The sequence below is a fragment of the Anneissia japonica genome, unplaced genomic scaffold (genome assembly GCF_011630105.1).
Source record: "Anneissia japonica isolate Jap-2015-1 unplaced genomic scaffold, ASM1163010v1 scaffold352_len1594369_cov220, whole genome shotgun sequence".
NCBI lineage: Eukaryota > Metazoa > Echinodermata > Crinoidea > Comatulida > Comatulidae > Anneissia > Anneissia japonica.
The window spans coordinates 1,032,241-1,046,302 of NW_022751928.1; the positions used below are offsets into that span (position 1 = coordinate 1,032,241).

Sequence of the window (14,062 nt, forward strand, 5' to 3'; positions counted from 1 at the left end):
GATACACTTTACAGCAGATGCTTGATAGGATTCTGTTTGCACCAATTGAACTAATATACAATAAAAAATAAAACCTAATCAAACCAAAAGAACAAACTAGACTTACTATGTCTGTTTGAACAACAGAACATAGGGCTGTTCCCCATTGCTTGAATGAGAAATGAAGTTAAAATTGCAACAAAAAGAAAAGTCGTTAAAAGGTATAAAGTAAAAAAAGAACGAAAAACCAATATAATTTTAAAGAAGTGGAAAAAATAAAGTAGGAAAAAAAAACAACATTGAAAACCAAGTTCACTGCGACGATAATTAGTGAGACTTGAACTATGGCTGCAATGGTAATAGCTAAAGGTAAGAATCAATTCAGCACTACAATTTTGCCAACAGGACAAACCCTATGAAATTCACTGACACAATGCTTTGTTTTGCCCTTGTCTCTCAAAATATTTGATCTTTATAATTATGAGTAATTAAAGATAGGATTATGTCATTGTGCTTTTGTTGTAGACTTGGGATCAGTACAAGTGGAACTAGTCTAGAATTACCAACTGTAATATTATTCCAGAATGGTAAACCAGTCATCCGTAGGCCTGTAAAGAACAACAAAGGAAAAGTTATCAAGTTTCAGTTTACTGAGGTAATATACCATAGAGCTATTATAACAACTAGAGTGACAACTAAACGATGAAGCAATGCAGAGTTGTGTATGTGTACTCAACAAGATGGCCGCCGTAGGAAAGCGCCACCTTCAGGCTTAGTATACATATTACAACCATAAATAAGACTGCTGACTAACTATTATTTCATTGATCATTTTTATTATTAATAATATTAATGAATAAACTGGACTCAAAACTTTCATGGTTAAATTGAGGGCCCATTGAAAACGATGCTTAGGCGTATTTTGATTGACTGACTCTACGCAACAGCCACCTTGTATGATGCAAACACACAGCTCTGCGTGTTTAGAACGTCAAATGCATTGGATTTAGTCCTATAGTATTTTTATAACTCTATGGGTAATGCTGAACTTTTGAAATATTTATTCAATCCACATTTTTTTATGAATTAATGATAATTTTGTAATCACATTTTAAACAATAGTCTAGTTAACACAAGCTATTTAAATTTTAAACAATAGTCTAGTTAACACAAGCTATTTAAATTTTTTTCAGGCTAACATGATAAGAGACTTTGATTTGAATGTAATTTATGAAGAGAGTAAAACAAAAGCACAAAGAAAACAGGAGAAAAAAGAAAAGGCGGAAGACAATAAGGAAAATGCTGAAGAGAAAAAAGAGAAGTGAAAGGAAGATCACTTAGATATGAGAGTAGATAAAGAACAATTGAGGTCATTGACCTTTCCAGAATGTTAATCAAAGTTAACTGACTGACCAGAACAGGACAAGGATTGCATGCTTGTCCCACAACCACACGTGTTCACATACGTTAACGCAGGATTGCATGCTTGTCCCACAACCACACGTGTTCACATACGTTTACGCTATCGTTTTGTGGGACCGTAGTAACAATATCCAGGGGGTGGGGCTCAGCGAGATGGTCCAATGAAAAGCATGCTGTGAGATTGATTCTTTCTTTAGATTGCGGGCACTTTGAGTACTTGAGTGCTGGTTTTCAAAGTGGTACAGTTACAAAACAAACCATCAAAATAGAAAGAAAAAAAAATAAATACACAAAGTCAAAAGGATTACACAATAATAGTGTATTGTGCCAATATGCCTAACTAAATATAAAGCTCTTTCCCAATTATCAAATTGTCTTTGGTAAAACGCTGCTGTATGCCCATATATAGTCATGATGTTTCTATATATGGTCATGATGTGATGTCATATTTAGGAATGTTACATGGTTTTGTCAAATACAATTTGACAGTCCGGATAGGGCTTTATAATTCAATATTTGAATTGCTTACGTCAATAACTTTCAATTAATAATTAGAACAGGAAAATATATTCCTTGCCATTTAAAGATGTATTGTATCATGCAAAATACCAAAAAAGCACCAAAAAAAAAGCATAAAAATCATTATTAAAATTAACTTGCTCATTTTGAAGTAAACATAAAAATGTTTACCCATAAATTTACAGTAATAAATGATAGAAATACTTGCAGTCAATGGAAGTGTTTTAATAAATTTATTATATCCATTCCAGTATAACAATCAGGGTACAGATTGTAGAATTCAACCATTTCTATGCTCAAGTTTTCTATAGAAAAGGAAATTATTGTTTGTGATTTTTTGTCATTTTCAGGGACAATATACACATGTAATACTGCTCCATTGTCTTAGCGTAGACCCGTAAATAGTCTTGTAATCAATGTATGGATTTTCATAATAAGATGATTTCAAAAACATGATTCTAATTGGAAGCTGAACTTATTTTATCCTTTTAAAATTCAATGTATTCAGTTTATTTTAAAAACCTTTAATTTTATAGTATTGAAATTATGTTAGTCTTCCTTATTTGTCATAGAGATCCCTCACAAAACATTTTGTCTGACACAAAAAACCACTTACTCAACAGACATAAAGCCAGGCTTCTGACGACAACTGATTTTTCTAAGACTCGCAAACAGTGTTTGATGAAAAACTTGGGAACGGTTAATGAGATACAGATTTTTGAATATTTAAAAACCTGTGGGAAAAGGAGTGTAACCACAGTTTCTTCGCCTTCGGTGATCAGAAATCAGTTGTACAGCAATCAGTTGTACAGCATACCAAAAAATGTTTTCCCTCCAAATCCTGGCTAATGAAAATCATTTTAATGTTATTCATTCACTTTTATTTCAGACATTGCCCATATAAAATACAAAAATAAATACCAGTGCAAGTACATGATGTACAGAGTACAACAAAACAGCTTTAAAAAAATGGAAAGTGGAGATTAACCAGTGTCTGTACAGTATAGAAAGCCACCTATCATGAAGCCTATCACAAGGCTGACTAATTTAGTAAAGTAAATGTGATAAATTATAGCACTAGTGGTAAACTGCTTACTTTAGTGTTTACTCCCGTATGTTTGAATGAATGTATGTACAGTACTTAATTTTACCTTATAAGATGCTACTGTACAGGTTGGTGGCCTTCATATGATGCTCATATTCCATCCTTTAAAAAGGCTTATGAAAATTTCAGATCTTACTGTTTTATTTTTTTAATTATATTTTCAATTTTTCGACAAAGAAACAACAAAATAGGTTGAACATGGGTGCAAAGGAAAGTGATGTGCTTAACCAAACCCTACCAATTCTTTTATAAGATAACTTAATGATGCAGGTATTAATTATGTGCTGTTCCTGGTGCTATAACACTACTTAATTAACTAATTTTATAAACGTTTCACTTATGCACTAGTACCACCACTAAGTTATATTGATTCATTGTCCCAGTTGTTATCTCTACTTTAATAATGATATGCAAACAAGATTTTTCTTGTAGTTAAGGACATAAAAGGTGCATGACTTATTAAATGTTTTAAATGACATTCTGTGCAGCTCTTGGTCTGTAATTCAAATAGAAGAGGGGGGTGGGGGCAGGGAAGACCTTTCACAGATGAAAGAATATGGTTGGGGCTGAGGTAAGACAATTTATGATTATGACACGGAAATGGCGCTCTCAGACTTAACATTTGAATATAATTTTCTTATTTACAATTTGAATTCGCCACTGGATTTGTAAACTTGTGGGGGATATACTTATAACAATGACAAAAAAATAGATGAGAGAGAGAGAGGTATGCCGTTCATTAGCACTCCTGAACTGTCACTGGGTATGTGGTGGTGATAGATCTATTTAATACCTTCATGGATGTGATAATTATAAATCCATATTGATTTCCCTTGGACATGCGTCAAAATGATGCAGGTGCTGTTGCTGCATATCTGCATCTGATTTATGATTTGTACTGATAAACAGATAATGACAAGTCTACAACACCAACTAAAACACTTAATTAAAATATTGATTTGCTCACTTAATATACTCAGCTAAATTATCAACTAACAATGAGACAGATGGAAACCATTTTGTTTTTGCTGATTTACATAATTTTCTAAGAAAACCATTTGTTTGCTAAAAGCAATTTAATGGTTCATACAAAGAATATATTTACTGTTTTTATTTTGTTTGTGTCAGGAAATTTCATAGGAGTGATGTTTTGCCCTACCTGACGTGTTGTACCGAATGCTCAGTAAGTTTCCAAATACTTGTGAAAACATTCTCGCAAGTAATTCGGGTGAGAATCGAACCCGTGATCTCCAGATAACTAGTCTGGTGTCATAAACAATAGACTACCGAACTTCACTTGAATCGGATCCCCAAGTAGTCGTGGGTACTGCAATGCTATTTGGGAACTAAGTATTCAGTACGATAACATGTCCGGTAGGACAAAACATCACTCCTACAATATACTTGTAAATGAGTTTTTTAATGCGTTTGTTAGTAACTACGAGGAAAATATTGTTTAATCTTGGGTGAATCCAGAGGAGAACCCTTGAGGTTTTAAAGTTCCCATTTTAAAGCCAGGCTCCGAATGAAAAAAACATTTAATACAGGGCCGGCGGAACGTTTTTCAAAGTTGGGGGTGGGGGCACTTATAAGGTGAATGGGAATATGAATCATGCAGATCTGGAATCAAATCTAGGGGGTCCGGGGTCTTCCCCCGGGAAAATTTTGATTTCTAGATGGCGGGAAATGAATTTTCTCGACTTTTGAGCTAGGTGTCTAATGACTTTGTTCTTCAAAATTCGAGGTTTTCCCCCTCTTTAAAACGGTCAGGTAAACTTTCTCATTCTCATTACAGTAAATGGGCCTGATATGTGTGTAAACATACATTTAAAAAAATGAGTAGTTGCGTAGGCCTACGTATTCTTTTTTCAATGAATCGATAAGAAAGGGGGGTCCGGGGGTTCTCCCCCGTGAAAATTTTGATTCCTGGATGGCGGGAAATGAGCTTTCCCGACTTCTGAGGTGTCTTAATTACTTTTAAGTTCTTCAAAATTCAAGGTTTTCCCCTCTTGAAAACGGTCAGGTAATTTTTTCCCATTGCATTTACAGTAAATAGGCCTGATGTGTGTATACATACATGAAAATTAAAAAAAAGTGAGTAGTTGCATACGATTTTTTTTCCATGAGTCGATAAATCTCAAAAGGCGGGAAATGAGCTTCCCGACTTCTAAGTTGTCTTTTAATTACTTTTAAGTTCTTCAAAATTTAAGGTTTTCCACTCTTTGAAATTATTATAATGAATCAATGAACCCAAAGAGAAAAGAGAGGTCAGAAAAAATTAGCTCACGGGTCCTGAAAAGGTAGGTCTAGAATTCTTTTCCCCCTTTTTTTTGGCCCAAGGGAGGGGTCAGGACCGATGACCCCCCTCCCCCATATCCGCCAATGTGAATTGCGAGAAAATGTAACTCGGTCGGGGACTGGATACACATTCTCTTTCCCACCCTTCTCCTCCTTCTTCCCTCTTTCTTTTCTTGCATTTCTTTCCGATCATACAAAAATCTCCAGACATTATATATTTTTGCCAAAAAGTTGGGGGGGGGGCCGCCCCCCCCCCCACCCGGCACCCGGTTCCGCCGGCCATGTAATACGGTATGTTGTACAACTGATTTTTTTAAAGACACACACACACAAAAAAACATATTTTACGAAAAACTCGGGAATGGTTAATAAGATATAGATTTTTGAATATTTAAAAACTGGGGGAAAAGGGCGTAACTATCCCCTTTTCCACCTTCTACCTCCAGTTTTTAAATATTAAAAAAATATGTAGGCTTATTTCATTAACCGTTAAACCTGTCTCTTATACACATCTAGATGTGTATAAGAGACAGAATCAAACATTATTAAATTATATAGGCCTACATTCAAGCTTAGAAGAAATTCGGACAAACGATTATTTTTTATCCCGGGACCCTAAACGAGGCTCTAGTCATCACTCATATGACATGTCACCTCTCCCCCCCCCCCCGCTGTCACCGCTGCTTCAAACTAATAGAACCAAGATATGCAACTATACGCAGAACTCAGTGGTGTAACGTTGGGGTCGGGGACCCTGTGTATGTCTAAAACTGGTGGCCCTTTTTGGGCCCCGGTCACCAATTCCATTGTGGGATTTTAGATGTGCATTGTTATTGTAAATTTTTTTAACGACGAATAAATTATATAATATGGATCCAGAAAATTGAGGCCAGGGAGGGATTTTCACAGTTGAGTCTATACTACCTCAGAAAATTTATGAATATGGCACCTTTAGATGGCCGGAAATGGCACTTCACGGACATAAAATTGTGAATATATTTTTTTTTCTCCAGTTAAAAAATATTTTGAAAAATTTAGTGGGGCCCCGGGCTGACAGCTCTAGGCCGGCAACCCCCCCCCACCCTCACTCTTTATTCCGCCACTGGATATAATAAATGTCCTACAGTCGATTTCAGACACACATTATGCTGTTGCCCTTGTAGGGCTGAGAAAAGAAAATGATGGACGTCTAGATGGCCGGAAATGGCACTCACAGACTTTTTGTATTTTGTTTTGTAATTTTGTATATAATTTTCTTTTTATTTCCATTTCGAGGAACCTATGGGTAGGGCCCCTTCGGGGCCCCTATAATTCGGGGGCCCTGCGGACCGCCGCATGAGAGTGCATACGGCGTTACGCCACTGGCAGAATTCTTTCATTTTCTTTTGCCACATGTCTATTATTATTTTGGCAAAAAGTGTTAAATTTGGTTTTTTGTTGCATTAAGCCTAATCAATTGGTTCCAAATAGGCCTAATATTGTTATTATCTATGTGATCAATAAATTATTCCTATCTCTTACATTCAAATCTGCTTTAAAGAACAAGTAATGATAAATGAAAGATTTATTATTATATTATCTCGAAATGTGTATAGGGTAGGGTACAAACTGTACCATCAAGACTATCAACACCACAGCACAGTAACTTGGTGTTCGCCCTCTATTGGACAGGCGTACTCAACACGTACTGTATAATTCGAATGCAGAGCTGCTGCTAGGCATCGGTTCGTTCAGTGCCGCCAGCCATAACCACTGATCGATTGCAGACCGAACACAGAATGACATTTTCTCTGGGATTTGATATACATGATTCGAAAACACGATTGACGTACGCAAACTGGGCAGAGGATCTAGGAGTCTTGTGAGAAGTATTACATTTTGTAACGGATCATGAGTTTTATAACTGTTATTTACGGGGGTAAGTTGGGGTCCGATTACAATCTCTAATATAGTTTTCAAAGAAGTGCGCCTGTCCTTTCTTCCGTTTATATTCTAGTTGGGTTGTGGGTAGGCTACGTTATCATATATATAACTTATTTTTTATTATTCACATAGTGGCCCTATAATACTATGGTCATCATCGAAAAGAGTTTCAGGTTAGGCCTAATTGTTTTTGCGATGATGAATAATGGACTGTGAATAGCCACTAGGTCTTTAGGCGAAGCGATTATCGATCGATTAGTTTCTCAGACTTTAGAAGAAATTTGATGCGCCTAAAACGAAAAAGAACTCAAAATCATATTGGTTGTTATTTTGTCTTTTGGCCAAACAAACCTAGGTATCATAAAATATGTTTATGAGAATGAGGTGGTCTATGCCCACATTTTTCAGTAGCTTTATTGTATCATATAGTAGACCAGTACTTTGCTACTTACCGGACCAGTTGCAAAGTAGAAAAGTGACGCATGGTTTAAAATTTAATTATCACTGTTGTGGTGGAATTTGGGTGAATTGTCAAATACCGGGACCACGGATCTATATAGGCAAGCTGAATAATTTTATCGAGGGGTAACAACTGTTGCATTAACAATATGGGCACATCAGAGCTGTGCGTTTTTATCTGAAAAAAAAATACCTATAAAACTTTTAATAAAAAATAATGTATAAATTAACACATGGGAGCAGTAAAGTCCGTTTAGAACAACTCAACAGATTCAGTTATTTTTATTATTTGTCCAGTAGGTCTGTGTACAATAAACGTGTGAGCGGTAGGTTGGCAAATAATGTACATTACTGTAAATAAACCCGTGTATTACTATGTATACAGTATTCATTTAACAGGATCTCATAATGTCTAGAGGTCTTTGGTTTATGTTACGTATTTGTGTATACAGTAGTATCCTAGTAGCAGCCAACAGGTTTCTGGTTTCACCATTTCAAGTTCAAGGGCCCTTAGGGAGAATCGTTGTGGTTGTATTATTGTTTCAAGGCTGGGTGTAAATAATTGCTTTCTCATGCCGCAGCTTTGTCAATGTCAATAGTTTTCTTTTTCTTTTTTTTAAATAAATCCTCATTATTAAGTTTGAAGAATCCCAGTGAGGGATTCAGGAATCCAAAGCAGACCAAATGAGAGGGGCTTTCAGATGAAAAGTCTACACCACCTCAGCCCGAACATATGGTTCTTGTTCTGGTTCTGGGACGTGGGTAAACCGACCTCCTAAGGACTCCAAAAGGGTAGAAATTTTGACTGAGGCACGAACTTTTTTGGTTATGGCACCTCTAAATATACGGAAATGGCACTCTCATGCTTAAATTTAAAATTGTTTCTTTTTGATTTCATTCTTTAATTTAACAACTTAGATGGGGGCCCAGGCTGGCTTCCCCCTCCTCCCCATCCATTGATACATACACTACCCTACCGAATGATAAAGATGAGTGTAGGCCTACTGGTAGTAATTTCCCAACAGCATAGCCTACGTCTTACTCTCATTTCACCCATCCATCATGAATGCGTTCCTGTTCAACTTAGCCATCCATTTATTCATCAGTTTCCATCATCCATCCATCCATCACCTTCTATCATCACTTATCATCTCCATCCATCATCCTTCCATTCCATACATCTATCCATTCCATCAAACACCACCTATTCCTCAGTTTAGTTCTTATATTTAATTATTTATCGTAGTTTACACACTATGCCTGTATTAATCCAGTTATCATGCATTCATTCATTCATTCATATCTCTTCATATAGGCCTAATATCAGTTCATTTATCCACCTGTCCATCAACCCGTCATTCATCCTTCATCCATTCATGCATCTATTTATGCCATCTAATGTACATCGATACATAGGGCCTATGTTCCATTCACTAATTCTGTATATATTCTTCTGATTATTATGGTCCCTGTCTATTAAACCGTTAAGTTGATGGTACTAAACACGCCTTGTTGTTACGGTAACCGACTTTAGTGGCATTTCGTTACTAAACCCTTTCACCTTTTACTGAGCCAGACATAAAATTAGTGAACCTAAATATGTTCTTAATCCAATTGCTATGCCTAGGCCTACTTCATGATGACGTTTTCATTATTGTGTTGTCTTTTAAAGTACAGTAGATATAATGTCTGGGAAACGAGCTCCATAAATATTTGACTCTTTTCCGAACATCCATGTAAAGTGCCCTGTAAAAGTAGATATTTTGTAGTCTGTGGAAAGTGAAATGTAAACTTTATAAAAATAAAATTAAATAATTTAATTGACGTCATTGAAAAGAGTTATCAAATTCGAATTAGAAAAAATATTTCAGTTCTCATTGCCTTACACTTTTTTTTATTACGAGCATCCATAAAGTTATTGTGATGTAGATTAGGAAAGCGACACGCGTCTTAATATTATATTCGGAAGCTAACAACTTAGGACTTAATCAAATATACAAAGTACGCAATCCAAATACTAAATTTTACTACTCAAGTTCATTAGCTAAAAAGACAGTGTTTATGCATTTACAATTTAGAATAACAGAAGCGATAAAATTGTTATTGATACTTTCTCCATTCACACGTGACGTGGCCCTTTTGCCTTTCAATAGGTGAATTTTATTTTATCAACCTTTTCGTCATAATTGTTTTAAGAATTTTTTTTCCGATCTGGGTCTTTATAAAATTATCTTTTTTTATTCTTTAAAGATATAAAACGTCTTCGATTTTACTGGATCACACCGTCTTCAAAAATATAATCGGGAGATTTGATGAGGCCATGAGTTCCCTAAGTCTATTCCAACAACACTTGATGAAAGTTTTGTACTGAGGAAATGAAACAAATCAAATGTGTTGTAAAATCTTTTGAATGTCAGTGGGGGTGTGAGAAACAGAGAAAGTGGTACACCTGAGACACATGTGCCACACCTGTCCAAACGTGTCTACCAGGGGACTTCACGAGGAACACAGCTAGATTTATTATACCCGCGATAGGTGTATGTTATTACACCAATGGGCTGACTTTGACTCATGTAGCATTGAAAAGGCATATGGCACATCAGGCTAACTGGGTTCATGATTAGGTCTACGACAGACGAATACAAATGAAAACATAAATCATTTTTAAACCAAACTAATAATAATAAAAATCGAGATTAAAATGATGATTATCTGAATAAATATTGAATACCATGGATAGTCAAACGAAATTAATCATACAAATTATTAAAAATGTACTAATAGATTGTGAGGTGGTCTGTTGCTGTAATAATTTTATCATCAATTGACGTCATCATCATTATTGTCGCTTTATTGGAATTGTTGCATCTTACTGACAGACAGGTCATGGAGGAAAACCGTGACACTATGGCAACAGCGAGACCTGCATTAATATACGGTCACGTCATTTAAACCCATATAAGAATAGGGTATTGTGTCATCACCTCCGAAAGTAAATAGCAAATACTCTACTAAAGACCAAGTCATAGTATACAATGGTTAAAGAAAGTAAATAGGTATACTTTTAGTCATATTAAAATCGCCACACTGCTGCAGTCTTTGCTCACTTTTGGATAAATCGTCGTTCCGTACCCTGTTTTAGGCGAATTGGGGGCTGTTATCTTTATTTCATCATGTTAATGTACATATATTGATTTAATGATCATATTAATTTATATGTTTTCTAATAGGCTTAAGCCATAGCCAACTTAAATTATTTTATATAAATATCAACGAGAGCTGAGGAGTAGCATGTGCAGTCAATTCACTATCTTACTCAACAATAAGATATTGATGATGTTGAGCATAATGGCATACAGACTTATTAATAATAATGGTCCTAATATTTCTAGATGTGTATAAGAGACAGCTTGTGAGAAGTATTACATTTTGTAACGGATCATGAGTTTTATAACTGTTATTTACGGGGGTAAGTTGGGGTCCGATTACAATCTCTAATATAGTTTACAAAGAAGTGCGCCTGTCCTTTCTTCCGTTTATATTCTAGTTGGGTTGTGGGTAGGCTACGTTATCATATATATAACTTACGTTATAAGCATTTTATAATTATTCCGCCGATTGTTACTGCTACCATACTGTTACTGTTACTGGGCATTTATAATGCGCCTTTTGTTTCGGTTGCAAAGCGCAAGCCAAGTGTCCTCCAAGTTTCAAATCATCAAGAGCAACTGATCCACATCAGTTCCAGAAAAAAAAAAACTATCTCATACCACACAGAATACAGTCTTTGGATAAACAACAACATAAAAAGACAACGAAAGACACAGACAGAAACAGGGGTGAATTAGGCAAAAAGATGGGTTTTAATTGATCTTTTGAAAATATTAACATTAGAAATGTTCTTAAAATCAGGAGGAAGATTATTCAAGAGTTTGGCAGCATAAACTGAATATGATAAACTACTAGTAAACTACTACTTATTTAGCCTAAATAATTGATTAAAATGATACACGACAAAAACATTTATTACACTAAGTTTTGTACACCCACTCTTTGGGGGTGAACAAGGGTTCATATGACCGGGTTGACAATAATAGGTAACGCACAAGGTTATTTATATCTGTTGCATCTGTATCATGTTTGAACTGAATGTGCGTGCATTTCCGATTTGCGCTTCTTGATAACACAGCGGAGTGAGCATTTTAATTATCAATTCAAGACAAGTTGATACAACAGACTGTGTAATCACACATATTTGGCATGGCACCCGCAGTTGATAGTGAAATGTGATGATGCGTGGAGTCATCTTAAGAGGAAATGAAGCAAAATTTCCTTTACTTCGGCAGATGTTTTGACGTAAATGCTAAAACTCATATTAAATGTTTATTGACTTCATCAATCGTCAAAATCATCGCTTGGGATATTCTATTGTTATGATTCCGTGGATAATGGCTTAGAAGATGGTTACGATATGGAGCCTAATTGATTAGCCAATCAAAAAAGATATATTGCGCGCCTGTTGGCGCCCTGTATAGAATTAAACTTACAAAAATATCCATGGACACAGTTTACATGCAATAGCTAATGGTCCTTGATGTTCAATCCCACGCATGCCTGTTAAGATTTCACGAAACTTCCACTACATGCCCCTGAGACTTGCAGGCCTATCCACCCATGCCACTCAATTGCGGCACAAGTAAGCATCTTCATCAGATAGCTAGTTATCCACTTTGTATTACAATCAACAAAAACTTGTAGATCCAACCGAAGATTGCGATTGTCAGACTTTACTTATTGACGCACTGGAAAATTTCTGAGAATCACCACACAAATTTCGATCCCCCACAGTAAAGTACATTGAAAGCGTCATGCTATGTACTATTTGAGTTTGATATTTTACATTAAAGTTATTTGTATTAGGCCAAATCAGTTTGTAAAATTGTGTACTTTGAAACTAGAAAGAATGAATTGAAAGGAACCAGTAAATATTTATTTACAATAAAATTACAGATCTGTTAAAGGGTTACTTTTAGTTCTGAATTAATACGTTCAATATGCCATCTATAATGTTGCTTATAAACCTGTTTTCTCTTGTAAATGTAGAAGAAGCGATCGAACATCAACCCCCGCAATATACCTTGATGATGGAGAATGGCGAACGACACTGCCCGGACCTTGCAAGTAAGATAAAGCCAAAAACAATTTGCATAGGCACAGTACAATTTGGAAATCACTATTAGGCCCTATTAGGCTTATTCAATATTGATTTGATTTCAGCGATATTTTGTGAGAGTGGTCCATCCAGCTATAGCTGATCAACTGGGACCCGCAGTACGAACAAAAAAAAAACAACAACACACACACACACACAAATCAACTCACATTTTGGGGGTGTACTGCCTGGTAACTACGGTTATTTCAAGTACTTGGCAAACTTCGTTACCTATAATAATATGATTTGTAGAAGTTGTAGAATTAACGTTAGAAGCCAATTATTTTTTTAATTACCTTTCCAGAACACCTTCAAAATTTATCAAAACCAGTTTATTCACGACAAAGACGAGAGTCTCAATGGTCGACGCTCCGTAAAAAGCTACCAAAATCGGTGAAATCTAATGGACGACCTAGGGGAAGTGCTGCAAAAAAACAACGGTGACATCAACAATATCGGTGTCATTGTCACTGTACATTCATTCCACAAAGCCCTAGTCTTTCCGTTTACCACTCCACAACTTCTACCAGACAGAGCAGCTTCTTTAATCGTTTTGAAATTGATTAAAATGTGTTTTCAAAAGCGCATGGACTAAATCAATATTTGAGTGGAAAGTACGTATTGTATGTATACATTTGATATGTAAATAATTTGTTTATGTTTATTATTGACTGTGTGTTGCTCATTAACATAATTTCATTTGCATTCCAATTACTTGCACAGAACAGCAAGTATCCCTAGGCGCAACCTATATTTTGCCAATTGGATAACGATGCTTTTTTAATGTTGAGAAAAACGATCTCTGAAAGGATTTGTATGGGAATAGAAGACAAGCATCTTAATCGCCAACTACAGTAACCGCTCTCTTTCTAACAACGAATGGAGAACCCTTGAACTGTAATTACTTTTTGAAATATTTAATTAAATGTGTGTTTGATACTGGTAGTTCTTTGCGTCGTTTATCTCGGCAATTAATTCATCATTTCAATCACGGTATCTCTATAAGAACAACGTATAAGTATAAGTACAAAAACTGAAATGGAGCAGATTTTACAAAGGATGAGCCAAAACATCAAACCAACGATGACAATGAAGAAAAATTAAATTTGGGTGTGTGCGACGTATTTGGGACAGTGGTGTATCAG

At 35.6% G+C, this 14,062-nt stretch overlaps 1 protein-coding gene across 1 annotated transcript in view; it reads left to right on the forward strand.

Moving 5' to 3' along the window:
- LOC117121948 (thioredoxin-related transmembrane protein 2-like) overlaps positions 1-2,274 on the forward strand; it is a gene marked incomplete in the record, with an annotated part of 7,878 nt that extends 5,604 nt beyond the window's left edge. Inside the window, 2 exon segments of the mRNA XM_033267368.1 lie at positions 505-634; positions 1,173-2,274. Of these exon segments, the coding sequence (XP_033123259.1) occupies positions 505-634; positions 1,173-1,304 (262 nt within the window).
- Positions 2,275-14,062: the final 11,788 nt, after the last annotated feature.